The sequence below is a fragment of the Hyla sarda genome, chromosome 2 (assembly GCF_029499605.1).
Source record: "Hyla sarda isolate aHylSar1 chromosome 2, aHylSar1.hap1, whole genome shotgun sequence".
Classification (NCBI taxonomy): Eukaryota; Metazoa; Chordata; class Amphibia; order Anura; family Hylidae; genus Hyla; species Hyla sarda.
In genome coordinates, this window is record NC_079190.1 from 57,130,843 (window position 1) to 57,158,804 (window position 27,962).

A 27,962-nucleotide genomic window follows, 5' to 3' on the forward strand; every position below is an offset into this window, starting at 1 on the left:
CCATACCGGGAGTCGAACCCGGGCCGCCTGGGTGAAAACCAGGAATCCTAACCGCTAGACCATATGGGAGGCCGTTGAGAGCATTGGGCCAGTAATTGCTGAGATCCATACAAGTGCTGTGCTCTATATCGATTCAGTACCTTCCTGTATTCACAGTGATCATAATTGTATAGGAAACCAAGAGGTGTGAAAGTATTCATAATTATTATGGGTACTGTCTGTATGACACTGATTTATTGTGGGCACAGTATTCATAATTATCATGGGTACTGTCTGTATGACACTATGGTTTATTGTGGGCGCAATATTCATAATTATCATGGGTACTGTCTGTATGACACTGATTTATTGTGGGCACAGTATTCATAATTATCATGGGTACTGTCTGTATGACACTATGGTTTATTGTGGGCACAATATTCATAATTATCATGGGTACTGTCTGTATGACACTATGGTTTATTGTGGGCACAGTATTCATAATTATCATGGGTACTGTCTGTATGACACTATGGTTTATTGTGGGCACAATATTCATAATTATCATGGGTACTGTCTGTATGACACTATGGTTTATTGTGGGCACAGTATTCATTATTATCATGGGTACTGTCTGTATGACACTATGGTTTATTGTGGGCACAATATTCATAATTATCATGGGTACTGTCTGTATGACACTATGGTTTATTGTGGGCACAGTATTCATTATTATCATGGGTACTGTCTGTATGACACTGTGGTTTATTGTGGGCACAGTATTCATTATTATCATGGGTACTGTCTGTATGACACTATGATTTATTTTGGGCACAGTATTCATTATTATCTTGGGTACAGTCTGTATGACACTATGGTTTATTGTGGGCACAGTATTCATTATTATCTTGGGTACTGTCTGTATGACACTATGGTTTATTGTGGGCACAGCACAGTATTCATTTTTATTATGGGTACTGTCTGTATGACACTGGTTTATTGTGGGCACAATTTTCATTATTATCATGGGTACTGTCTGTATGACACTATGATTTATTTTGGGCACAGTATTCATTATTATCTTGGGAACTGTCTGTATGACACTGGTTTATTGTGGGCACAGTATTCATTATTATCTTGGGTACTGTCTGTATGACACTGGTTTATTGTGGGCACAGTATTCATTATTATCTTGGGTACAGTCTGTATGACACTATGGTTTATTGTGGGCACAGGATTCAGTAGTGATGAGGAGAGGTGCAAGAGGTTATAGTAGTGATGAGGAGAGGTGCAGGGGGTTATAGTAGTGATGAGGAGAGGTGCGGGGGGGGGGGTTATAGTAGTGATGAGGAGAGGTGCAAGAGGTTATAGTAGTGATGAGGAGAGGTGCGGAGGGGTTATAGTAGTGATGAGGAGAGGTGCAAGAGGTTATAGTAGTGATGAGGAGAGGTGCAGGGGGTTATAGTAGTGATGAGGAGAGGTGCGGGGGGTTATAGTAGTGATGAGGAGAGGTGCAAGAGGTTATAGTAGTGATGAGGAGAGGTGCGGGGGGGGGGGGGTTATAGTAGTGATGAGGAGAGGTGCGGGTGGGTTAAAGTAGTGATAAGGAGAGGTGCAGGGGGTTATAGTAGTGATGAGGAGAGGTGCGGGTGGGTTATAGTAGTGATGAGGAGAGGTGCAAGAGGTTATAGTAGTGATGAGGAGAGGTGCGGGGGGGGGGGGGGGGGGGGTTATAGTAGTGATGAGGAGAGGTGCAGGGGGGGGGTTATGAGGGTGATGAGGAGAGGTGTGGGGGGGGGTTTGGGGGTGATGAGGAGTGATGAAGACACAGAGGATAAGAGGGGGTATATATGTATATATGATGTGTATGCATGTATGGCAGTATTATATTCAGTGGATACAGTGTGTGGCAGTATTATATTCAGTGGTTACAGTGTGAGGCAGGATTATATTCAGGGTACAGTGTGACAGTATTATATTCAGTGGATACAGTGTGGGGCAGTATTATATTCAGGGTACAGTGTGTGGCAGGATTATATTTAGTGGGTACAGTGTATAGCAGTATTATATTCAGGGTACAGTGTGGTGCAGGATAATATTCAGGGTACAGTGTGGGGCAGTATTATATTCAGGGTGCAGTGTGTGTCAGGATTATATTTAGTGGGTACAGTGTATAGCAGTATTATATTCAGGTTACAGTGTGTGTCAGGATTATATTTAGTGGGTACAGTGTATAGCAGTATTATATTCAGGTTACAGTGTGTGGCAGTATTATATTCAGGGGTACAATGTGTGGCAGTATTATATTCAGTGTACAGTGTGTGGCAGTATTATATTCAGGGTACAGTGTGGGGCAGTATTATATTTAGTGAGTACAGTGTGTGGCAGTATTATATTCAGGGTACAGTGTTTGGCAGTATTATATTCAGGGTACAGTGTGGGCAGTATTATATTCAGGGTACAGTGTGGGCAGTATTATATTCAGGGTACAGTGTGGGCAGTATTATATTCAGGGTACAGTGTGGGCAGTATTTATTTAGGGTACAGTGTGGGGCAGTATTATATTCAGGGTACAGTGTGGGCAGTATTATATTCAGGGTACAATGTGGGCAGTATTAAATTCAGGGTACAGTGTGGGCAGTATTTTATTTAGGGTACAGTGTGGGGCAGTATTATATTCATGGTACAGTGTGGGCAGTATTTTATTTAGGGTACACTTTTTGGCAAGGTTATAATGATTACTGTCTTCATGCAGAGGATTACGAGAAGGAGGTATCAGGAGATAAGCTCGGAGATACATGGAGGAGGCAGGGTATTGATGGCAGTGTAAATCATGTTTGCAGCTCTGTATTAAAGGAAGTGTGTGGTCAGTGAAGCTTCCAACCGCCACAAAAGGAAGTTTCAAAACCTCAGATGAATTTGTGAAACTAATTGCAACACGATCATTTTATTTCCATCAGTAAATGCTCATAAATCCAAGAGAAAACAAAGTATCACAAAATAGACGGGGACATTGTGATACATTACATAAGACTGATATCATACGAGTTATACACAAGTAGCCTTGATTATGTGCAATGTACATGGTGCAGTTAGAACCAAAATAGACGAAAACGACAATAAAAAGGGATGCAAGAACCTGGGGAATAGTGTCAGGAAACATTCAATAAGAACATTTTCAGAAGAGGAAGTCTGACCATAATAAAGAGAATAAGTGAGGGGGATGGGTGAAGCCAGGGGTAACTGCAGGACGCTGTAGGAATCCGATGAGCAACCCGAACCCACCAGCACCTCCAATATCCTACTTTATATGCTGGGATCAGTAGTCATCCCGGCAGAGTTATTTCTGATGTAGTGCCATTGTGGTGAGTGCCTGGCTGCAGATAGCAGCTGGTATTCATCTGCTATGAAGCGAGCACAGGCCCTGACAGTAAACACGGTACAATGTAAAGGTACTGTGCTGTGCATCAAAGACCAGGTGACATTGCTGTAATTTATGTTACAGGTCCTCTAGGGGTTATGGGGTTTTACCAAGAAGATAAGTAGGTCTACTCTTATGCATTATGTACAATTAAACATATTTCCAACATAAAAGTGTGGTGACCCAGTACTAAATAAAGTGTTCTTCTGTATTCCAGCCCATTCTGTGTAGTAGATGCTGCTTCAATGTCCCTCTTGGGCCCACACTCCACGAGACTCTATATTTCTCAGTATAATGCAATGGTTAATGTATTTGTATTTTCTATGTACTTGTCACTTTATCCGGCCAATGGGGTGTCTCTAAATTGCTCCCATATATAGTGTAACCAGAGTTCAGAGTTCGGTCTTATGCTGAGGTGCAGTTGAGAGAAGTTTGAGGAGTCTGTGAGGTGATTCTGAAGGAAGCCTGAGGCCTAGTTCAGCAACACGCATATTCTACAAGTTAACCGCTGCGTCTGGGGGAAAGTCAAACCCTGGCAGTAAGCACTAAAGTCCAGGGATCAATCCAAGTCAAGTCAGTCAAGTTAGTCAAGTCCAAGTTACTAAGGAGTAGTGTGGGTTGCATACAAGTAAAGTCAGTCATATACAGCACAATCAACTATAAGTCCCAGCAAGCTGATAAGCTTCTCTAAGTTCATCCTGCATCTCCTTCATGCTAATCTGAGCTATAACGGATTGTACCACCTTTCCAACCTCAGTAAAGCCAGTTATTTGTAACCTTGTGTTGGAGTAATTATTTGCCCCGTGTCTGGCACAGGAGAAGCTTGTCTACCTTGGGTGGTGAATAGGTCAACCATGCCCTGGCATCACGAAAAGGTTAATTTACACATTACCCTCACCTGACACCACACAAGCATTTCTAAAACTGTCCTGTTTGAAAGATATATTTATTTACTACTTTGTACTTGGTTACGACCATCCACTGAAGTGGTCGAGCACGCTCAGTTCAACTTCATTTTGCTCCATAGTCTCTTCTGTTTACGCATATAAGAGGGATTTGGTGGAAAGCATGTCCTCTGTTGCCTGGCAACAACAGTGTCACAGATCAGAGAGCAAACCAGAAAGTGATCAGATCTATCAGGAAGAAAAACAGTACAGGGTAAAATGTACAAGAAATAGTGTAGGTCAGCTCACCCAGGATAGACCAACCGCGACACGGATAGGTGCGAACCTCACCACAGAAAAAGAGTGGAAGTCCAGCGCGGTATGTTCAAAGTCGTTGGTGCGGTTTTATTATAACATGCACGCAGTACACAGGGGAGGCAAGATGGTGACGCGTTTCGGCTGACACATTACTCATACGTTACTCATACAAAGACAAGACTGCCATGCTATCCTTATAAGGGGGAGGGATGCTCATCAGGAGGATATACACCTGTGAATTAACACCTGCACTGAAGGATAGGCAAACACCTCCCAATTATATAGGAATGTTACAATGTGAAGTAGACAATGAAGACACATAAAAACACATGTATGAAAAAGCACCGAAATATATGTGAATGACAACATGTAATATACATTGTATCAAGATTGAACAGATGTCTAAAAACAATACATATTGTATCAACAAATAGCAGAGAAATACACATGGTGATTGGGTGGCGGAATAAGAACGCACTCCAAGGCTTTGATAATAGTCTCTGTTATTTATAAAAGGAGATATAGAAAACATTAGGAAAGGCTGCAGAAAAAAAAAATATATATATATATATATCTCCAGGGCAGTAAGAGCCGCAACCACATTTTTGGTAACATGTCTAAAGTGGCACGATGACGCATGTAAAATAGAATTGATGGCAGTATCCTTTCGATAAGGTACAGGTAGTAATTGTGCCATCTTTTTGCTCACCACTTAGACACAAATCCAAAAAATAAACCTTTCCCATAAATGAACTGACAGTAAAAGAAAGATTATAGGTGTTGGTGTTAAGATACGTGGAAAAATCTGGTACGGTATAAGGATAGCATGGCAGCCTTGTCTTTGTATGAGTAAGGCCGGGTGCCACTACCAAAACGCGTCACCATTAGTGTTGAGCGGCATAGGCCATATTCGAATTTGCGAATATTCGCGAATATATGGACGAATATTCGTCATATATTCGCGAATATTCGCATATTCGTTATATTCTCGTTTTATTTTCGCATATGCGGAAAATCGCGTGTGCGAAAATTAACATATGTGAAAATTAGCATATGCACAATTAACATACGCGAAATTCGCATATGCGAAAAGTAGCATATGCTAATTTTCGCATATGCGAACTTATGCGCGCCAGTCTCACACAGTAGTATTACAGCCTTCTTTACACCACACAAGCTGGAAGCAGAGAGGGGTGATCACTGTGATGTGTTCTGTGAAGAAAAAAACAAAAAAACGAATATTCGTAATTACAAAAATATAGCGCTATATTCGCGAAATTCGCGAATTCGCGAATATGCGATATTCGCGAATAATATTCGAATTGCGAATATTCGCGAGCAACACTAGTCACCATCATGCCTCTCCTGTGTACTGCGTGCACGTTATAATAAAACCGCACCAACTGCTTTGAACATACCGCGCTAGACTTCCATTGTTTTTCTTTACGGTAAATTGTAGGTCATTTTACCTAAAAAGAACCCGTCACATTTGTCCTCCTTTACATATATGTCTGATTTGACCAGCTTTGCAGCATGCAAAAATTCCTTTAAGGATATGCCCATTGGCAGTGCTTTTATGTCCTGTAAGTGAAAGGAGGACAACCAAGAGGAACACAACTTCAGTAGGTGCTGAAGGTTTTGATAAGCGCACCTTCTTTAAATTTTAAAGGGCTACTCCCGTTGTTACGCCTAGCGCTCCGGGTCCCCGCTCCTCCCCGGAGCGCGTACGGCGTCTCTCTCTCCGCAGCGCCCCGGTCGGTCCCGCTGACCGGGAGCGCTGCACTGTCATGGCCGTCGGGGATGCGATTCGCACAGCGGGACGCGCCCGCTCGCGAATCGCATCCCAGGTCACTTACCCGTTCCCGTCCCCTGCTGTCATGTGCTGGCGCGCGCGGCTCCGCTCTCTAGGGCGCGCGCGCGCCAGCTCCCTGAGACTTAAAGGGCCAGTGCACCAATGATTGGTGCCTGGCCCAATTAGCTTAATTGGCTTCCATCTGCTCCCTGCCTTTATCTGACCTCCTCCCATGCACTTCCTTGCCGGATCTTGTTGCCTTGTGCCAGTGAAAGCGTTTTGTGTGTCCAAAGCCTGTGTACCAGTACTACTGCTATCCACCCTGACTACGAACCTTGCCGCCTGCCCCCGACCTTCTGCTACGTCCGACCTTGCTTCTGTCTACTCCCTTGTACCGCGCCTATCTTCAGCAGCCAGAGAGGTTGAGCCGTTGCTAGTGGATACGACCTGGTCACTACCGCCGCAGCAAGTCCATCCCGCTTTGCGGCGGGCTCTGGTGAAAACCAGTAGTGACTTAGAACCGGTCCACTAGCACGGTCCACGCCAATCCCTCTCTGGCACAGAGGATCCACCTCCTGCCAGCCGGCATCGTGACACCCGTGGAAAACTTTTTTTTTATATAAATCAACTGGTGCCAGAAAGTTAAACAGATTTGTAAATTGCTTCTATTATGAAATCTTAATCTTTCCAGTACTTATTAGCTGCCGAATACTACAGAGGAAATTATTTTCTTTTTGGAACACAGAGCTGTCTGCTGACATCATGACCACAGTGCTCTCTGCTGACATCTCTGTCCATTTTAGGAACTGTCCAGAGCAGCATATGTTTGCTATGGGGATTTTCTCCTACTCTGGACAGTGATGTCAGCAGAGAGCACTGTGGTCATGATGTCAGCAGAGAGCTCTGTGTTCCAAAAAGAAAATAATTTCCTCTGTAGTATTCGGCAGCTGTGAGGGTCCAACCTGGACTCTTTGACTTATTCTCCGGCACAACAATGCTTCACTCTACCTGATGTGATTTCATTCTAAGGCTAGGTTCAGACTACGGAATTTCCGACTGTCTGCCTGCAAGATTTTCCGCGACTATTTTCCGCGTTTTTCAGTTTCATGCGTAATTTTGTCATTTCCGTGAGTAATCCGCCTCTATTCCACACAGAAATTACGCCACCAAATCCGCCTTAAATTTGTGCTAAGAGCCAAGTTCAGCCCCCTTTGGACCATGTGATCACATGACCCAAACCAGGTCAGTCAATTTTTTCAATGTGGGCTAGTCCATTTACATTTCTGACTCAAATCCGTACGGATTTTCCGCATTTAATCCGCTTTCAATCTGCCTACATTCCGCGTTTGAACAAAAATCCGCTGGGAAATGAGAGTCCCATTGAAGTCAATGAGATTCTGCTGCGGAAATCCGTCTGAAGAAAGAGCTCCTCCTTTCTTCATGCGGAAATTTTCTAGCGGAAATTAGACACGAAAAATTCTGAGTGAAAAAATCTGAAGTATGAACAGGTGCACGGTAATCCCATTGACTCGCAGGTACTTTTTAGCAAGCGGAATTTCGGACGGAAATTTTAAAACGGAATTTCTGTTGGAAATTCCGTAGTCTGAACCTGGCCTAAGGCTCCCTGGGGTCTGTGAACTCACGTAAACTTAGTAAATTTTGGCATATTCTTGTGACAGCGCCTTCCATGTAATCCATGTTCTCCTAGACCTGTGGTCTCCAAACTGTGGTCCTCCAGATGTTACAAAACTACAACTCCTAGCAGTTTGGAGGCCACTGGCCTACACCAACATAAAATCTATGTGGCGGAAAAATAAAAATAAAAAAAAGGTCTAAACTCCATATATACAAATGCGTTGGTTCCTCTGACAGATCCTAAGCGAAGATCCTCAGTAATAGATAAGAAAATGAACTTCCTCTATTTTTTTTCTTGCTCTTTGAAGCCTCTATATCTGCAGTGCACACGGTGAAGCATCAGTCACCAGACAGCAAGACGTCCGTCGGCGCTTTTCTGAACAATGAATCAAGAAATAGTTGAGAATATTGTCCTCCTGGTGATAGTTACGTTGATCAGTGTGCTCCAGAACAGTAAGTAGACGGATATTGTATATACTGCTTACTTTATGTACAGAGTCTCTTAAAGCTTCCGTTGTAATGCTTTATTCCCTATTAGAAATGATCTAGTTGTATGTTTTTTTTTTTGTTCCCCCCCCCCAAAGAACAATCTTAAAGGGGTACTCCGGTGGAAATCAACTGGTGCCAGAAAGTTAAACAGATTTGTAAATGACTTCTATAAAAAAAAATCTTAATCCTTCCAGTACTTATTAGCTGCTGAATACTACAGAGGAAATTCTTTTCTTTTTGGAACACAGTTCTCTCTGCTGACATCATGACCACAGGGCTCTCTGCTGACATCTCTGTCCATTTTAGGAACTGTCCAGAGCAGTATATGTCTGATATGTGGATTTTCTCCTAGCCTGGACTCTTAAAATGGACAGAGATGTCAGCAGAGAGCTCTGTGTTCCAAAAAGAAAAGAATTTCTTCTGTAGTATTCAGCAGCTAATAAGTACAAGAATGATTAAGATTTTTTAATAAAAGTAATTTACAAATCTGTTTAACTTTCTGGCGCCAGTTCATTTAAAAAAAATAAAATAAATAAAAAAGTCCACCGGAGTACCCCTTTAAGGCTTAGTTCCAAGTCCAGTGTTTCCCAACCAGGGTTGCAAAACTACAACTCCCAGCATGCCCGGACAGCCTTTGGCTGTCCGGGCATGCTGAGAGTTGTAGTTTTGCAACAGCTGGAGGCACCCTGGTTTAAAAACACTATCCTAGACACTTGGTTACCTCCAGACTACCAAATAAAAAAGGCTGCAATCTATATTCATGCCGTAGCCATTCTACTTCTTTCTGATACCAATTGTCAGACCTTAACTAGTTTGGTAAGAAAATTGTCTATATGAAGTGTTGGAAAGGGTCCGATCTGGCATTTTTGGATTCATCAACAGCCATCACGTCCCCTCCCGTAGACTTGTATTGAGGGGGCGGGGCATGACGTCACACGGGGCCTCCAGCGCTGCGGAGAGCTCGCAGAGGTGGGTGCTGGATAACAGATTGCGGTGGTCCCCAGTGGCAGGACCCCCACGATCAGACATCTTATCCCCTATCCTTTGGATAGGGGATAAGATGTATTAGGGCCGGAGTACCCCTTTAAAAGGTGTTAGTAGTGTATACAATGTACCAGCAGCCCTTTCATTCTTTGCATAAAGCAGGGTAAGATGGCCAAGTTTCCTCAGCGTTGAAGAGGAAGTGTATTAAGCAACTTTTAGTACAGCACAATGTGGGGTGGGGGTAGTTTGTAAAAGGGTAAATGTTCCGTTCTTTTGTTCTATACCCGTTCTATACAGGTTGACTGTTTTATGTTAATCTATTGGGACTGCTGTCATGTAGGACAGGGATATATCCAGCCCTAAGACCACCCACAGCCATTTCCCTGCCTAGTTGAGTATCCGCCTTAAGTGACAGATCCTTAACTGTACGGGGGTCCTTGAATCGAGTGCAGGCGTAAAGTCCAAAACATAAACAACACTGTGTGGCAGCCAGGCAAACAGGTCAGGATACAATGGGTTAACGAGCACAGAACTGACACAAATGACAGACAGGGATTGCACAAACAAACGTAAAATCAGAGTTTAACAGGCAGGGTCTTTATCAGAGAAAGTACGTAGTACCAATATGAAAACAGGACAATGGTAAGGTCACTGCAGCCAAGGGTTAAAATAGACACAGAAGATTAAAGGGGTACTCCGGCGGAAAACTTAAACAGATTTGTAAATGACTTCTATTAAAAAATCTTAATCCTTCCAGTACTTATTAGCTGCTGAATACTACAGAGGAAATTATTTTCTTTTTGGAACACAGAGCTCTCTGCTGACATCATGACCACAGTGCTCTCTGCTGACATCTCTGTCCATTTTAGGAACTGTCTAGAGTAGGAGAAAACATTCGCTGCTCTGGACAGTTCCTAAAATGGACAGAGATGTCAGCAAAGAGCACTGTGGTCATGATGTCAGCGGAGAGCTCTGTGTTCCAAAAAGAAAATAATTTCCTCTGTTGTATTCAGCAGCTAATAAGTACTGGAAGGATTAACATTTTTTTTAATAGAAGTCATTTACAAATCTGTTTAACTTTCTGGCACCAGTTGATTTAAAAAAAAAAAAAAAAAAAAGCTTTCCACCGGAGTACCCCTTTAAGCCAGTAGTATAACAATAGCTAGTGCAGATGCAAACAAACATAAGCAATGAATGACAGACTGGCTGGCAGTTCATATCCACCTACAGGGGAGTGTGGACACAGAGAGCAACAGTGATAAGCTTTAAAGGGGTTATCCAGGAAAAAACTTTATATATATATATATATATATATATATATATATATATCTCAACTGGCTCCAGACAGTTAAACAGATTTGTAAATTACTTCTATTAAAAAATCTTAATCCTTTCAGTACTTATGATCTGCTGAAGTTGAGTTGCTCTTTTCTAAGTGCTCTCTGATGACACCTGTCTCGGGAACTGTCCAGAGTGGAAGCAAATCCCCATAGCAAACCTCATCTACTCCGTGAAATTCCGGAGAAAAGCAGAGATGTCAGCAGAGAGCACTGTTGCCAGACAGAAAAGAACAACTCAACTTCAGCAGCTGATAATTATTGGAAGGAGTAAGTTTTTTTAGTAGATAAAAATTTACAAATCTGTTTTACTTTCTGGAGCCAGTTGATATATAAAACAAAGTTTTTTTTCCTGGAATACCCCTTTAAGTCCAAGCCTCCTGATAGGACCAGACATCTCTACCTCTACATGTTTTTTATACCTAGGATGGTAACCAATACAAGGGGGCATCTGCTATGTTTAGAGGAAAGTTTTTACCATCATCACAGACAAAGATTCTTTACTGTAAGAGCAGTACAGCTATGTAACTGTCTGCCACATAATGTTGTGATGTCTGACTCAATAAACAAGTTCAAGGGGGTCTGGATGTTATTCTGGAAAAATTGAATATTACAGGTAATGTATACTAGATTTATTGGGACAGAACATTGATCCAGGGATTTATTCTGATCGCCATATTGGAGTCAGGAATACATTTTTCCTCTGTCATGGGGCAATTGGCATCAGTCACATGTGGGGTCTTTTTTGCCTTCCTCTGGATTAACACAGTAGGGTTATAGGTTGAACTCAATGAACTCTTGATTTTTTTTTACTTTACAAACTATGTTACTATGCTATCTATGATGTTTTTAAGAGCCGAGGCAAGTGCTCTCTATCACCCAAAGTGCAAGAAAAAGTGCAAACGTGTCACACTAAAAAAAACGTGCACAAAGGATGCGGTCTATCGTTAAGCCCTTCTCTATCAGGAGAGAGGCCCCCCAACAAACCTACCCTTCATCTCCGGGTCAAAAGGCACCTGCAAGGACCCAGGTTCGATGCCCCTTTTCGCCGAAGCTACTAAGGGGCCGAAAAAGCTCCTGGCTTCAACTTAGGCGTTAACCAAGGAGCCGTACACTGATGGGATCTTGACCGAAGCCAAGATGCCGAGGGGTTGCAGGGAGGTGAGGAACCTAATGGCCACACACACCTCCCCTAGACTGCCAGGAGGGACACCCAGAAGGGCTACCGCATCCTGCCAATCCTGTGTACAAAGAAAAACACGAAACGTGGCACAGTGACATACAAAAAATAATAATAAATAAGTGGACGAGTGCTGATATACTGCCCGGTCATCCAGCTGGATCTATAAAAATTTCCCCGATCCAAGCCAGAAGGCCGGGATACCAAGGGTGAGTGCCAAAGGTGAAGAGTTCATGGTGTAGTGCTTTCACTCAGTGAGTTATAACACCCAGTGAGTTTCGGCACCTCAGAGTGACCACTCCCAGACGTACCTCGGCTCTACACCCCTCTACCTCATGGCGAGACCCGGAGGAAACAGGTCACATCAGGACAGCCATCGAGCCGATTCCTCAGAACCAGCCACGGAACGCCTCGGTACACCTGCTCCCTCCATGCAGCATCCACTCTGCATCAAAGACCAAAATACTGATAAGAACAGATACTACACTTGATCTTAGCCAAAAGGCCGAGAAGCGATATATGATGCTTTAGCCAAACAGCAGAAAACGTAACCCTTTGGCCAGTACCAGGTGGAGTCATTATAACAGCTCATTTTTTTGCTGTGTTAACACATGTCATATTGCACTGTTTGCACAACCTTTTACTGTTTTAGGATATTTATGGGGCTTCTGGGCCCCACATGCCAATTATATTACTCTAATCTAATCAATGGGGCCCCCATAGACACCAGGGCCCCGATGCGACTGCTACCTCTATTACAGTGGGGATCAAAAGACGCCATTTTTTGTTTTCTGTTATTTTGAAAGTGTAAATGATGGAAATAAAATCTAACTTTTGTTGACATATTATAAGAATGTCTAATCTGTAATTTGATGCCTTTTGGAGATTTTTCCATCTTTCCTTGGCTTCTTTATGCACATTAATACAAATTTTTTTCCTGGGATGCCCAAACTTTTGATCCCCACTGTACCTTTATAGCTACGCCACTGCTCCAATACATTGGCTGACAGAGGGAATGATTTAAGAACTTTGGTATCTGAAGGCTGGAAGGGGTTTTTCGATGTTAGTGGGGATATCATTGTGATATCAGTGTTCTTCATCACCACATTGAAAGAAGAAGCTGTAAGAATGTTTGAAGAGCTATTTTCTGTGCCGAAAGGAAGTGTGTGGTTTACCCATGTGTGGTGAGATTGGTCAGCTATTCCCAGTAAGGTAAGAACCTGTATGTGTTGCGGTATAGATGTGTTAAGCAGGAGATGGCGAGTGGTAAGTCTGACCTTACCCTGCAGTGTTGATTGTACACATTACAGTGGTCCCACAACATACGATGGTAATCCGTTCCAAATGGACCATCGTTTGTTGAAACCATCGTATGTTGAGGGATCCGGGCAATGTAAAGTATAGGTCAGTGGTCTACAACCTGCGGACCTCCAGATGTTGCAAAACTACAACACCCAGCATGCCCGGACAGCCAACGGCTGTCCGGGCATGCTGGGAGTTGTAGTTTTGCAACATCTGGAGGTCCGCAGGTTGAAGACCACTGGTATTGGAGGTTATACTCACGTGTCCCCGCCGCTCCTGATCGTCACCACTCGTCACCGCTGCCCTGGATGTCGCCTTCCATCGCTGTCGCCGCGTCCCCGGGGTGTCCCTGACGCTTCCCCGGCATCCTCGCTCTCCGTTGTCGCCATCACGTCGTTACGCACGCCGCTCCTATTGGATTACGGGACGGCGTGCGCAGCGACGTGATGACGACGATGGAGAGCGCCGACGATGAAGGGGATCCCGAAGAGGACGCGCCGGAGCCCTGAGGACAGGTAAGTGATCGTCAGCGGACCACACGGGGCACTGTAAACGGCTATCCGGTGGCAGCTGAAGCAGTCTGCGCTGCCGGATAGCCGTTTATGCGATGGCCCCGACATACAAAAGCATCGTATGTTGATGCTGCCTTCAACATGCAATGGCCTCTGAGAGACCATCGCATGTTGAAATTATCCTATGTCGGGGCCATCGTACGTCGGGGGGGTCACTGTATTATCATTGGAGGCCCTGTGTCATGGGTTGGGTAGCTCACTTGGCTTGGTGTAGGTTGTTGCCGAGGCCAGGAGGCTTAGAATATTATTATTTTGGGGGGTCATGTGATGCTAATGCAAGTTGATTTTTCATATTTCAGTGTCTTTTGCATATAAAGTGGAAAATGAATCCAAGAATCAGCAATCCAAGACCTTCCAGAGAACTGGTTCACCTGCCTTTGAGAAAGTGTACACAGCAAAGTAAGCAAAGTTTCTATGGTATTTAGGGAAGATGATAAAGTGGATTAGATCATCAACAAAAATAAAGTTACTTAGAAGACTATTTTGGGCATGACGTCCATTTACCACAACTAACCTTCTTATCTGGCCTACTACATTAGAAGTACAGCATGTAGTCTATTAACCTTAAACTCTTTGATCACCTAATATACACAAATTGTTTGAGTTTTTAACAGTACATAGAAAACTAGTATTATTTAGGTCACTCCTAAGGCAGCACATGCCCATTATGATTAGTATTCAATGCATCACATATTGCCATAACCCCTTAAAGGAAAACTGTCAGATATTTTCTCCCGCACTATCCACAGTACTGGTGGATAGTGTGGGAGACGATGATTAAAACAAGCCCTACCTTACCCGGATCAGCCCGGCCATTCGCCAACAATTGTGGTTTTATTCTATGTGTATATCTTGCTGTAACTGGCACGGGCGGGGCTTCTGCACTGACGTCAGCGCCGTTTAGGAATATTCATCCCCCCTCCCTCCAGTTAGGAACGGCGAAGAGAGGAAGATCTGGAGGGAGGGGGGATGAATATTCATAAGCGGCGCTGACGTCAGTGCAGAAGCCCCGCCCGTGCCAGTTACAGCAAGATATACACATAGAATAAAACCACAATTGCAGGTGAACGGCCGGGTGGATCCGGGTGAGGTAGGGCTCATTTTAATCAGCGTCTCCCACACTATCAACCAGTACTGTGGATAGTGCAGGAGAAAATATCTGACAGTTTTCCTTTAAGGACGCAGGGTTTTTCCGTTTTTGTATTTACGTTTTTTTATCCTTACCTTTAAAAAATCATAACTCTTTCAATTTTGCACCTAAAAATCCATATGATGGCTTACTTTTTGCGCCAACAATTCTACTTTGTAATGACGTCAGCCATTTTTCCCAAAAATGTACGGCAAAACGGAAAAAAAAATATTGCATTGTTTTACTTTCACTTTAGACGTGCAGTTCAACTTTGAACACCGCGTCTAAAGGGTTAATAGGGGGCGGCACCGCGATCAGTGCCGCGCGCTATTAGCCACGGGTCCCGGCCGTTGTTAGAGGCAGGACCCGACCCGCTATGATGCCGTGGCCCCGCGTTATAGAACGGGAGCGGACTCATAACGTACCGGTACACCATGGGTCCTTAAGGGGTTAAAGGGGTATTCCGGTGGAAAACTTTTTTTTATTTTTTTAAATCAACTGGTGCCAGAAAGTTAAACAGATTTGTAAATTACTTCTATTAAAAAATCTTAATCCTTCCAGTACTTATTATTTGCTATATACTACAGAGGAAATTCTTTTCTTCTTGAATTTCTTTTCTGTCACGACCACAGTGCTCTCTGCTGACACCTCAGTCCATGTCAGGAATTGTCCAGAGAAGGAGAGGTTTGCTATGGGGATTTTTTCCTGCTCTGGACAGTTCCTGACATAGACAGAGGTGTCAGCAGAGAGCACTGTGGTCAGACAGAAAATAAATTTGAAAAGAAAAGAATTTCCTCTGTAGTATACAGCCGCTAATAAGTACAGGAAAGATTAAGATTTTTTTTATAGAAATAATTTAAGAATCTGTTTAACTTTCTGGCATCAGTTGTTTAAAAAAAAAAAAAAAAAAAAAAGTTTTACACCGGAGTACCCCTTTAAGCTGCCCATACACATTAAGTAAGTGCCTGCCAAATGAACAGATTTCACCAGGATCAGATGACCATCGATCTAGTGTGCAAGGGAATCACCAGACTCTCCCCTGATGTTGGGGGAAAAAAGGACTGGGCATGGGGGATAAGCAGCTTCCAAAAAGGTCTGTAGGCAGCTAGTCACAACCTCTCTATTAAAAAAACACAAGTGTGCAAGTGTGCATGTATGTAAGCGAGACAGTCAGCCAAATAGGGGCTTTTCTTAAAGGGGTACTCCACCCCTAGACATCAAATCCCCTGTCCAAAGGATAGGGGATAAGATGTCTGATTGTGGGGGTCCTGCTGCTGGGAACCCCCGTGATCTCCCTGCTGCACCCAGCATTCTTTTAGAGCGCCGGGTGCAGTGCCGGAAGCTCGAGACGTCACGGCCACACTCCCTCAATGCAAGTCTATGGGAGGGGGCGTGACCGCTGTCACGGCCCCTCCTATAGACTTGCATTGAGGGGGCATGGCCGTGATGTCACGAGCGGGGCGTCACATCATGAGTTTCCGCCCCCGCATCGCCAGTCATCCGGCAAGTTCGCTGCGTGCACCGGATGTCTGGGGTGCCGCAGCCGAGATCGGACATCTTATCCCCTATCCTTTGGATAGGGGATAAAATGTCTAGGGGCGGAGTACCCCTTTAAGTGTATGGAAACCTTACAGTGGACATGCCATTATAAAAATCTTTTGACATGTCCTAGGGACAAACATGCCAATAGTTTTCATCGGTCAAGTCTGACCAAGGGAACAAGCTGTCACACACTTCTCTCTCCACGTCTCTGTGTCTATAGGGGTGAGATGGTCCCATAGATATAGGTCTCAGTCACCTAACACCGTAAGCGAATGCTCAGACCCCGGCTCTATGACATATCAAAAGTGTTCTTATAATGACAGTACCTGTTTAAATTTTGTCTTATATAACACAAATATGTTTTATTGACAAGGTATGAATTTTTTTTAAATATCTTTTCCAGCCAAAACTGCACTGATGCATACCCCACATTCCTAGCTGTGATGTGGTGCGGTGGTGTCCTCTGTAGCCAAGGTAACACAAGCTTTTAACGTTTTCAGCTTTTTGAATGAACAGCCGTGGTTTAATAAAAGTTTGCAACTAATGTTCTATCACTTTCTTTCCATATGTAACGTAGCGCCTGCAGCCTTTGCTGGACTCATGTACTTGTTTGTTCGGCAGAAGTACTTTGTCGGGTACCTAGGAGAGAAGACACAGAGGTAGATATTATATAGCATCATTAGCGCAATGTACTTTACCCTTTCATTGTTAAAGGGGTATTCTAGAAATTTTTTGTTTGTTTGACTATACCACAGGGGCTGTAAAGTTAGTGTAGTTCAAAATATAGTGTCTGTACCTGTGTGTGACGGTGGTCTTGCAATTTTTCTGTGATTTTTGCCTCAATATTTATTTTTAACAGCATACAAAATGACTCAGGTCTTAGGATTTCCCAGGTTGCAGTGAGGCCGAGACATTACATCACTAGTCAGGTGTGCAAAGGGAGCTGGTCTTCTTCAATGGGTGGAGTGACCGCTGGGTGGGAGAGAGATTATTCTGCAACTACTTGTATTTTTGCAACAGCTGGAGGCACCCTGGTTAGAAAATACTGGTCTTTTAACCCCTTGCCGCAAAACGCCGTTTATAATTGGTGCTATGGCACGGGAGGGTTATGAAGCGAGCTCAGGAGCTGAGCTCACATCATACCCTCAGAGTCCAGGCTGCCATCAGCAGCCAGGCCCCGTGGCTAATGCCGGACATCACGGTTCAGGCAGATTTCCGGCATTAACTCTTTAGACGTGGCGATCAAAGTTGATCGCCACGTCTAAAGTGAAAGTGAAAGCTTCCCGGCAGCTCAGTCGGGCGGATCGGGACCATCAAGGTAAAATCTTGATGTCCCGATCAGCTAGAACACATCAGGAGGGTGCCTTACCTGCCTCCTGTGCGTCCGATCGGAAATTGATTGCTCCAAGCCTGAAATCCAGACTTGAACAATCAACCGCCGATAACACTGATCAATGCATTTCATTGCAATGGCAGTGATCAGTGTATTGAATCAATGTACTGCATCAATGTACTGCATGTTAGGCTAGGTTCAGACTACGGAATTTCCGCCTGCAATTCCGCTTTGAAATTACAGGCGGAAATTCCGCTTGCTAAAATGTATAATAAAATTCACACTTCGGAATTTATGAAGCGGAATTTGTGAACGGAAAATCCGCTTGGAAATTTCCGCCTGAAGAAAGGCGTTGCTCTTTCTTCAGGCGGAAATTCGCGCAGAACACATTGCAGTCTATTGGAGACTGCAGTGTCTGCGCGATTCTAGCGCCGGCTGATTCAGTCAGCGCTGGCCGCACTCGGAATCTCCAGACGGAAATTTTCTGCCCGGAGATTCCGTAGTCTGAACCTAGCCTTATAGTCCCCTATGGGTGCTATAACATTGCAAAAAAAAAGTGAAAAGTGTCACTTTTTATACCATAAAAAAATCAATAAAAAGCGATCAAAAAGTCAGATCAAACCAAAAATGGTACCGATAAAGACTTCAGATCACGGTGCAAAAAATTAGCGCCATATGTGGAAAAATAAAAAAGTTATAGGGGTCAGAAGATGACATTTTTAAACGTATACATTTTCCTGCATGTAGTTATGATTTTTTCCAGAAGTACAACAAAATCAAACCAATATAAGTAGGGTATCATTTTAACCGTATGGACCTACAGAATAATGATAAGGTGTCATTTTTACCGAAATATGCACTGCGTAGAAACAGAAGCCCCCAAAATTTACAAAATGGCATTTTTTCTTCCATTTCATCGCACAATGATTTTTTTTCCGTTTCGTCGTAGATTTTTGGGTAAAATGACTAATGTCACTGCAAAGTAGAATTGGTGGCACAAAAAATAAGCCATAATATGGATTTTTAGGTGCAAAATTGAAAGGGTTATGATTTTTAAAAGGTGAGAAGGAAAAAACAAAAGTGCAAAAACGGAAAAACCTGCAGTCCTTAAGGGGTTAAGGACTGCGGGTTTTTCAGTTTTTGCACTTTCGTTTTTTCCTCCTTACCTTTTAAAAATCATAACCCTTTCAATTTTCCACCTAAAAATCCATATTATGGCTTATTTTTTGCGTCACCAACTCTACTTTGTCATCTTACCCAAAAATTCACGGAAAAAAATCATTGTGCGACAAAATCGAAGAAAAAACGCCATTTTGTAACTTTTGGGGGCTTCCGTTTCTACGCAGTGCATATTTAGGTAAAAATGACACCTTATAATTATTTTGTAGGTCCATATGGTTAAAATTATTCCCTACTTATATAGGATTGATTTTGTCGCACTTCTGGAAAAAATCATAACTACATGCAGGAAAATTTATACGTTTCAAAATGTCACCTTCTGACCCCTATAACTTTTTTATTTTTCCACGTAGTGGGCAGTATGTTGACTCATTTTTTGCGCCGTGATCTGAAGTTTTTATCTGTATGATTTTTGTTTTGATCGGACTTTTTGATCACTTTTTATTCATTTTTTAATGGTATAAAAAGTGACCAAAAATATGCTTTTTTGGACTTTGGAATTTTTTTTGCACGTACGCCATTGACCGTGCGGTTTAATTAACGATATATTTTTATAGTTCGGATATTTACGCACTCGGCGATACCACATATGTTTTTTTTAAATTTTATTTACACTGTTTTATTTTTTTTTATGGGAAAAGGGGGGTGATTCAAACTTTTATTAGGGAAGGGGTTAAATGACCTTTATTAACACTTTTTTTAGCAGTGATATAGGTCCCATAGGGACCTATAACACTGCACACACTGATCTCCTGTGCTGATCACTGCTGATCACTCATGTGCTGTGATCAGCATTATCGGCGCTTGACTGCTCCTGCCTGGATCTCAGGCACGGAGCAGTCATTCGTCGATCGGACACCGAGGAGGCAGGTAAGGGCCCTCCCGGTGTCCTGTAAGCTGTTCGGACACCGCGGCGATCCCGAACAGCCCGACTGAGCAGCCGGGTTACTTTCACTTTCACTTCAGACGCGGCGGTCAGCTTTGATCGCCATGTCTGAAGGGTTAATACAGGGCATCACCGCGATCGGTGATGTCCTGTATTAGCCGCGGGTCCCGGCCGTTGATAGCCGCCGGGACAGACGCTATATGAGGCGGGGACACCGCGTGACCCGGCGGCATATTGCGGGAGCCGGCGGAGGACGTAAATATACGTCCTGCGTCGTTAAGGAGTTAAGGGATTAAAGGGCCAGCGCACCCAGCCAAGTCTAAAAATGTGCCGAGGCCTACTCCTTGCCCGGAGGTTTGGCCTACTCAACCGGCACTAACGATTGTCCCACCCCAGACATCTACAGCAGCAGCCGTTAATTTCATGGTCAATGTGAACCCTGAAAGGGTTATGATTTTTAAAAGGTAAGGAGGAAAAAGTGAAAGTGCAAAAGCGGAAAAACGCTATGTCCTTAAGGGGTTAAATGGAATGCAGCTCATTTGTGTTTCAATGGGTGGAGTGGCTGATGTGTGGGAGGGAGGAAAGTGACCTCATACTTACAAACAGGGAACTATGGGATGTGTAGTTTGAGAGAACAAACTCCAACAAGAAATACCTAGTGCACCAAAAGCTAGCCACAGTGTTATGTTAATCTCACAACATAGCAATTTAGCCCCAAGACAAGCGCAGATCCTTCCTAAGAATGTCCATTACTGTCTGGAAAGTACATACTAAAATCACCTTATGGTGGATAATCCCTTTAAATCTAACAAGTTAACATTTTCTATTTGCATATCAAAATAAAAATACCTAACAACCACATGTCACGAGTCACGCTGCGGCCGGTCACGCTGGCTGCGGGTGTACTCTCAGCCCATCTCCCTGTACAGCTTCAGGGACGGCTGTGGTCTGCCGGCGTTTACTTACCTCTCCACGCTCCTGGCCCCTCTGCTTCCTCTGACTGCCGGCGAGCGTATACCCGTCTCCTAGGGCGCGTGCCAGCTCTATGAAGCTTAAAGGGCCAGCGCACCAGTAATTGGTCCTTGCTGGGCGCTGACCCTTTAAAGTATTTGCACTTCCTCTTCAGAGATCAGTCAACTCCCGATATTGTCAAGGTTAATAAAAGCTTAAAGGGGTACTCCACTGCTCAGCGTTTGGAACAAACTGTTTGAAACAAACTGCGAAGTGGAGTACCCTTTTAAGGGTACGTTCACACGTACAGGATCCTGCGCAGATTTGATGCACAGGATTTTCTGCTGCAGATTTCAATGTAAACTAAATGACTGAGCGCAGCTTCTAATCTGCAGTTACAAATCCTGCGCATCGAATCTGCACAGGATCCTGTATGTGTGAACGTACCCTAAAACTAATAATAGTAGGTACATCTCATAACTTCCATAACAGCAGGCTGTACAGAAGATCTAGGCTGGATCATGTGAGATAACAATCAACATCACTTGCACGGGGTAGGTGGTGCTTACTTACCCCTTGTTTCGCTCTGATGACCAAGCTGGGTTACTGCAGCTCAGCTCCAAGTAAAATGAATGGCAGATGAGCCACAGTAACCTAGTCCAACCACTACAAAAATGAGAAATGATCTGTTTTTTGGTGTATACAGGAGTTGCAGTTCTGGCAATCTGCTGCTCAGTAGAGATCCCCAATGTCGGCATTCCTCTAGTATGTTTTTGATGACTTATCCTGAGGATTGAAAGTTGCCACTGTAAAACTCCTTTAGGTTCTATTAAAAATTACAGTATCCTGCGCAGATTTGATGCCGCAGATTTGAAGCTGTGCTTAGTCATTTAGTTTACAATGAAATCTACAGCAGAAAATCCTGCGCATCAAATATGTTCTGGATACTGTACGTGTGACCCTTAATGGGATTTTTTTTTCACATATCTTAGAGGCATGGCATAAGATCACACCTGTGGGGGTTTGATAGCAGATCTTCCAGATTTATAGAATGATAGCATGCCCGACTTCAGTAAGGCTGGGTTCACACTACGATTTTCAAATACGGTAACCGTATACGGTTTTCCACAAAAAACGTATACGACCGTATCCGAAACCGTATGCATAGAGAATGCATTGTAAACCATATTCCAAATGTTGTGTACGGTTGCATCTGTTTTGCCTCAGATACGGTTTTGCCGATTTTTCAACCGTAGGCAAAAACGCTGTCGACCACGTTTTTGCCTCCGGTTGGAAAACCGTATGCGAACCTTATGCGGTTCTTTTAACATTGTTGTCTATGAGAACCGTACACAGAATTTCAGAATACGGTTGCACACGGTTTTTCTAATCCGTTTTTGGAGTTGACACATGCGCAGAAGGAATTTCAATAGAACAATAGTAACTTTATTAAGTTGCTGGAAAACTAATTCCAACAAAAGAGCAAAACTGTTGGCAAAAACGGATGCAAACGGATAGAACCGTACATACATTTTGGAACCGTATACGGGGAAAAAACTTATTTGAGTCATACAGTTGTATACGGTTGCATATGGTTTTTGCCATACGTTTTTTAGCGGAAAACCGTAAACGGTAACCGTATTTGAACGTGGTGTGAACCCAGCGTAACGTAGCAAACCCTTTTTGAAGATAGCTTTAGGAGACTGTATTCAAAAAGGGTGTGTGCTATGTTACTGAAGTTTCTATGTTTCACCGTAATTTAAAGGGGTTATCCAGGAAAAACATTTTTTTTATGTATCAACTGGCTCCAGGAAGTTAAACAGATTTGTAAATGACTTCTATCAAAAAATCTTAATCCTTTCAGTACTTATGAGCTTCTGAAGTTAAGGTTGTTCTTTTCTGTCTAAATCCTCTCTGATGACACCTGTCTCGGTAACCGCCCAGTTTAGAAGCAAATCCCCATAGCAAACCTCTTCTAAACTGGGCGTTTCCCGAGACAGGTGTCATCAGAGAGGATTTAGACAGAAAAGAACAACCTTAACCCCTTAACGACGCAGGACGTATATTTACGTCCTGCGCCGGCTCCCGCGATATGAAGCGGGATCGCGCAGCGATCCCGCATCATATCGCGTCGGTCCCGGCGCTCATCAATGGCCGGGACCCGCGGCTAATACCACACATCGCCGATCGCAGCGATGTGCGGTATTAACCCTTTAGAAGCGGCGGTCAAAGCTGACCGCCGCTTCTAAAGCGAAAGTGACCCGGCTGCTCAGTCGGGCTGTTCGGGACCGCCCCGGTGAAATCGCGGCGTCCCGAACAGCTGGCAGGACACCGGGAGGGCCCTTACCTGCCTCCTCGGTGTCCGATCGGCGAATGACTGCTCCGTGCCTGAGATCCAGGCAGGAGCAGTCAAGCGCCGATAACACTGATCACAGGCGTGTTAATACACGCCTGTGATCTGTGTAAAAGATCAGTGTGTGTAGTGTTATAGGTCCCTATGGGACCTATAACACTGCAAAAAAAATGTAAAAAAAAAATGTTAATAAAGGTCATTTAACCCCTTCCCTAATAAAAGTTTGAATCACCCCCCTTTTCCCATAAAAAAAATAAAACAGTGTAAAAAAAAAAAAGTAAACATATGTGGTATCGCCGCGTGCGTAAATGTCCGAACTATAAAAATATATCATTAATTAAACCGTACGGTTAATGGCGTACGCACAAAAAAATTCCAAAGTCAAAAAAAGCGCATTTTTGGTCACTTTTTATACCATTAAAAAATGAATAAAAAGTGATCAAAAAGTCCGATCAAAACAAAAATCATACTGATAAAAACTTCAGATCACGTCGCAAAAAATGAGCCCTCATACTGCCCTGTACGTGGAAAAATAAAAAAGTTATAGGGGTCAGAAAATGACATTTTTAAACGTATAAATTTTCCTGCATGTAGTTATGATTTTTTCCAGAAGTGCGACAAAATCAAACCTATATATGTAGGGTATCATTTTAACCGTATGGACCTACAGAATAATGATAAGGTGTCATTTTTACTGAAATATGCACTGCGTAGAAACGGAAGCCCCCAAAAGTTACAAAATGGCATTTTTTCTTCGATTTTGTCGCACAATGATTTTTTTTTCCGTTTCGCCATGCATTTTTGGGTAAAATGACTAATGTCACTGCAAAGTAGAATTGGCCTTAAGGGGTTAACTTCAGAAGCTCATAAGTACTGAAAGGATTAAGATTTTTTAATAGAAGTAATTTACAAATCTGTTTAACTTTCTGGAGCCAGTTGATATATATATATATAAAAAAAAGTTTTTTCCTGGAATACCCCTTTAACCCATTTTCTGAACGTTCTGCACCACCGAGACGATACACTGCACTGAGTGACTCCTAATCAAGGGGATGTCAATGAAGGGGTTGTCAGTTCAATGGATTCTTGCTTAGAATGTCTTGTCCATTAATAGTGCGAGAGGGGTTCTGGGGCTGGAACACTCCTCCCCCTTCATGCTATAAATGTAGGTGGTCTAAGATATCAGGTTCCACCACCGTGATTTGATATGTATCTCTTCCATTCTAGGGTCTAATCACACGTACAGTATTCTGCGCAGATTTGATGCGCAGGATTGTCTGCGCAGATTTCAATGTAAACTGAATGAGTAAACACAGCTTGAAATCCTGCGCATCAAATCTGCGCAGAATACTGTACGTGTGAATAGACCCTTAAAAGATATGTTTTAGGGCATATGGACATCATAGAAAAGGGTTTCCACATATGAGCCACGGTTAAGAGCTGTTAACATAGTAACATAGTTCATAAGGCTGAAAAAAACATGTATCACGCATATATAATTAATTATGCAAATTAGCATGGCCGGTATTTTTTTTGCGAGAAAGATGGTGACCCTATCTGTCAGACATGTTTGTTTTGCCAAATATATTCATTCCCCATGAAATAACAAAGATGGATGACATATAATTCTCTATTGCGCAGTTCCTCATTCTCCTTGTCAAGAGTCTTCACTGTCACATTCAGGGGTCAAGTCCTGGGGAAAAAAAGTGACTTCCACTCAAGGGCTGGTCCTGCTAATGGGAACAGTGCTCCTGCTGTGGAAAAAGTACAGGAACTCCATTCCCATGCGTTCCTGCAGGACCTGGTAACATTGATTGATTTACAAGGGGAATGACCACCTGTCGGCTCATTCATACATTTCTATGAGGAATAACAGTGGAGCAACACAATAAGAAGTTCCAAGAAATGATGAAGAAGTGTTATTTTATGGAGAATACAAGAATTTACCAAAACAGACAGGATATAAGAGCCATTAAACAATAAATACCACAGAGGATTCCAGGGCATTAATATGAACAGCAACTTTTAGGGGTACCCCCCCAAAAGGGGTTTACCCTAAACTGGAAATCCCCCCCTTGTTTATATTAAAAGACTTCAATGCTTTATTTCATTTGTTTAAAATATTCTAATATTGAGACAAAGAAATTGTGTTATGTGCTCATTAAAAACACAGCCTGTGCTCAGTCAGGTCACTATATGAGTCCAAAGGAGTACTAATTAGTTCTATAGTGATTAGCTGGTAGCTGTGGACATTCACTTATTGTTACTATTGGCATATGCGGCTGCTATTTAAAATCTAGTGCTAGCCATCCGCCCCCGACGTTTCGTCAGACCACGCTGACTTTCTCAAGGGAGTCCGGCTATTAGCGGATGGCTAGCACTAGATTTTAAAGGAGTACTCCGACGCAAAACTTTTACCTGTGAAAAGAAGCATGAATAAAAGTTATATTACATTGTAATGTACTCACCTTGTCCATATTGGCTTCTTCCCGGACTTCTCCTCAGTTTTCCATCAGGCCGGAAGCTGGTGCCTTTGATGACGCTCGACTGCCTTTTTTTCCCGATCCTGCACCATCTTCGCCCGGTGACTCATCGATCCCATGAGTCACTGCGGGCTGTGCCGGCCTCCCAGCCCGGAGTCGGCTACTCCCCCTAACTTAATTTATTCATTTATGCGCTGAGCTGAGCTGCCATAGGCTCAGCTCTGCAAACGGCCACCTAAGCGCTGTCACTCAATCAACGGGAGGGCAGGAGCTGGCCAGATGTCAGGAGCGGGCATGCTGGGAGATGTAGTTTTTCCCAGCGCCGGCCAGGAACTTCGGGCGGCCGTAACAGGAGAATGGCTGGGCCGTTTAACAAGATTGAGGGGTCGTTGGACAGGTAAGTTAATGGGCTACAGTAAATGGGCTACATTGTGGCATATTTTTTTTTTGTGGTGCATCGGAGCATATGCCAGCCCCCCAACGTTTCGTCAGACCACGCTGACTTTCTCAAGGGAGTCCGGCTATTAGTGGATGGCTAGTACTAGATTTTAAAAAGCAGCCACATATGCCAGCCCCCCAACGTTTCGTCAGACCACGCTGACTTTCTCAAGAGAGTCCGGCTAATAGCTGGACTCCCTTGAGAAAGTCAGCGTGGTCTGACGAAACGTCGGGGGGTGGATGGCTAGCACTAGATTTTAAATAGCAGCCGCATATGCCAATAATAACAATAAGTGAATGTCCACAGCTAACAGCTAATCACCATAGAACTAATTAGTACTCCTTTGGACTCACATAGTGACCTGACTGAGCACAGGCTGTGTTTTTAATGAGCACATAACACAATTTCTTTGTCTCAATATTAGAAAATTTTAAAGGAATGAAATAAAGCATTGAAGTCTTTTAATATAAATAGGGGGGGGGGGGAGTTTAGGGTTAACCCCTTCTGAGGGGGTACGCCTAAAAGTTGTTGTTCAGGTTATAAGAGCCGACAGCTCCTCTTCAGTCACATGCTCTGGTTTTGTGTTTCCAAGCATTTTACCAATATTATGATCTTTTTCTTTTGTAGCACTCCTGGATACATTTTTGGAAAACGCATTATATTTTTTCTGTTCGCCATGAGCCTGGCCGGGATCCTGAACTATTACTTTGTGATCTTCTTCGGAAATGATTTGAAGGATCATATGAGTGTATTCAGTAAGATTCTCTCCTCCTTACTGCTTATACCGTAATTCTGAAGATTGTTTTTCTTCCATTAATGTTAAAATAAAGGCTTGCTATACACTGAGACATGTAAGAAGATGTCATTGTGGAAGTCGGTAAGATGAGTTCCATCACTTGTTGGTATACAGTGAGCCTTCAATATAAAGCATATGAATCGCTTTTTTTGTCCAACACTTCGTTTTTTAATCCAATGTATCTAAAAAAAAATAAAAGTGACTTGTGCAAAGAGTCTTGGGTAAAGTATATCCTACAGTTTTGTGTCTATAGTTTCTATTCAGATATATACGTGTTTTCATGACTACAGATGACAAAGCCTTTTATAGTCTGATCCTGTGGATAACTCATTGATCCCAATAATTGGCTTTATCCAAATATGTATATGACTGTGTTTTTGCCAATGTGATGTGTTTGTCATGAAGAAAATAAATTCTTACTTTTAGATATTTGTTGAATTTTTTTTTATCGTAAAGCCTATGTTACGCCTAGCGCTCCGGGTCCCCGCTCCTCCCCGGAGCGCTTACGGCGTCTCTCTCTCCGCAGCGCCCCGGTCGGTCCCGCTGACCGGGAGCGCTGCACTGTCATGGCCGTCGGGGATGCGATTCGCACAGCGGGACGCGCCCGCTCGCGAATCGCATCCCAGGTCACTTACCCGTCCCGGTCCCCTGCTGTCATGTGCTGGCGCGCGCGGCTCCGCTCTCTAGGGCGCGCGCGCGCCAGCTCCCTGAGACTTATAGGGCCAGTGCACCAATGATTGGTGCCTGGCCCAATTAGCTTAATTGGCTTCCACCTGCTCCCAGACTATATCTGTTCTCTGTCCCTGCACTCCCCTGCCGGATCTTGTTGCCTTAGAGCCTAGTGAAAGCGTTACTGTGTTTCTCCATACTGTGCATTTGACCTCCTGCTATTCCTTATTGACTACGATTCTTGCTGCCTGCCCCGACCTTCTGCTACGTCCGACCTTGCTTCTGTCTACTCCCTTGTACCGCGCCTAT

At 43.5% G+C, this 27,962-nt stretch overlaps 1 protein-coding gene, 1 long non-coding RNA gene, 1 other non-coding gene and 1 pseudogene across 3 annotated transcripts in view; 1 reads left to right on the forward strand and 3 right to left on the reverse strand.

The window, feature by feature from the left end:
• TRNAE-UUC (transfer RNA glutamic acid (anticodon UUC)) overlaps nt 1-69 on the reverse strand; it is a 72-nt gene extending 3 nt beyond the window's left edge. Inside the window, exon 1 of the tRNA in view lies at nt 1-69. This exon is cut by the window's left edge and continues 3 nt beyond it. This is a non-coding gene — a tRNA (tRNA-Glu).
• An 8,268-nt stretch (nt 70-8,337) lies between these two features.
• ALOX5AP (arachidonate 5-lipoxygenase activating protein) lies at nt 8,338-27,405 on the forward strand. Its single transcript, XM_056561868.1, has 5 exons — nt 8,338-8,482; nt 14,193-14,292; nt 16,968-17,038; nt 17,142-17,223; nt 26,816-27,405. Exons 1-5 carry the CDS (start codon nt 8,413-8,415, stop codon nt 26,976-26,978), a joined length of 486 nt encoding a protein of 161 aa, XP_056417843.1. The 5' UTR covers nt 8,338-8,412; the 3' UTR covers nt 26,979-27,405.
• On the reverse strand, nt 12,425-12,536 carry LOC130359808 (U2 spliceosomal RNA; annotated as a pseudogene).
• Nucleotides 17,086-27,962, reverse strand: part of LOC130358522 (uncharacterized) — a 256,402-nt gene continuing 245,525 nt past the window's right edge. The window contains exon 7 of the long non-coding RNA XR_008889551.1: nt 17,086-17,203. This is a non-coding gene — a long non-coding RNA (uncharacterized LOC130358522). The remainder of the gene's footprint in view (nt 17,204-27,962) is intronic.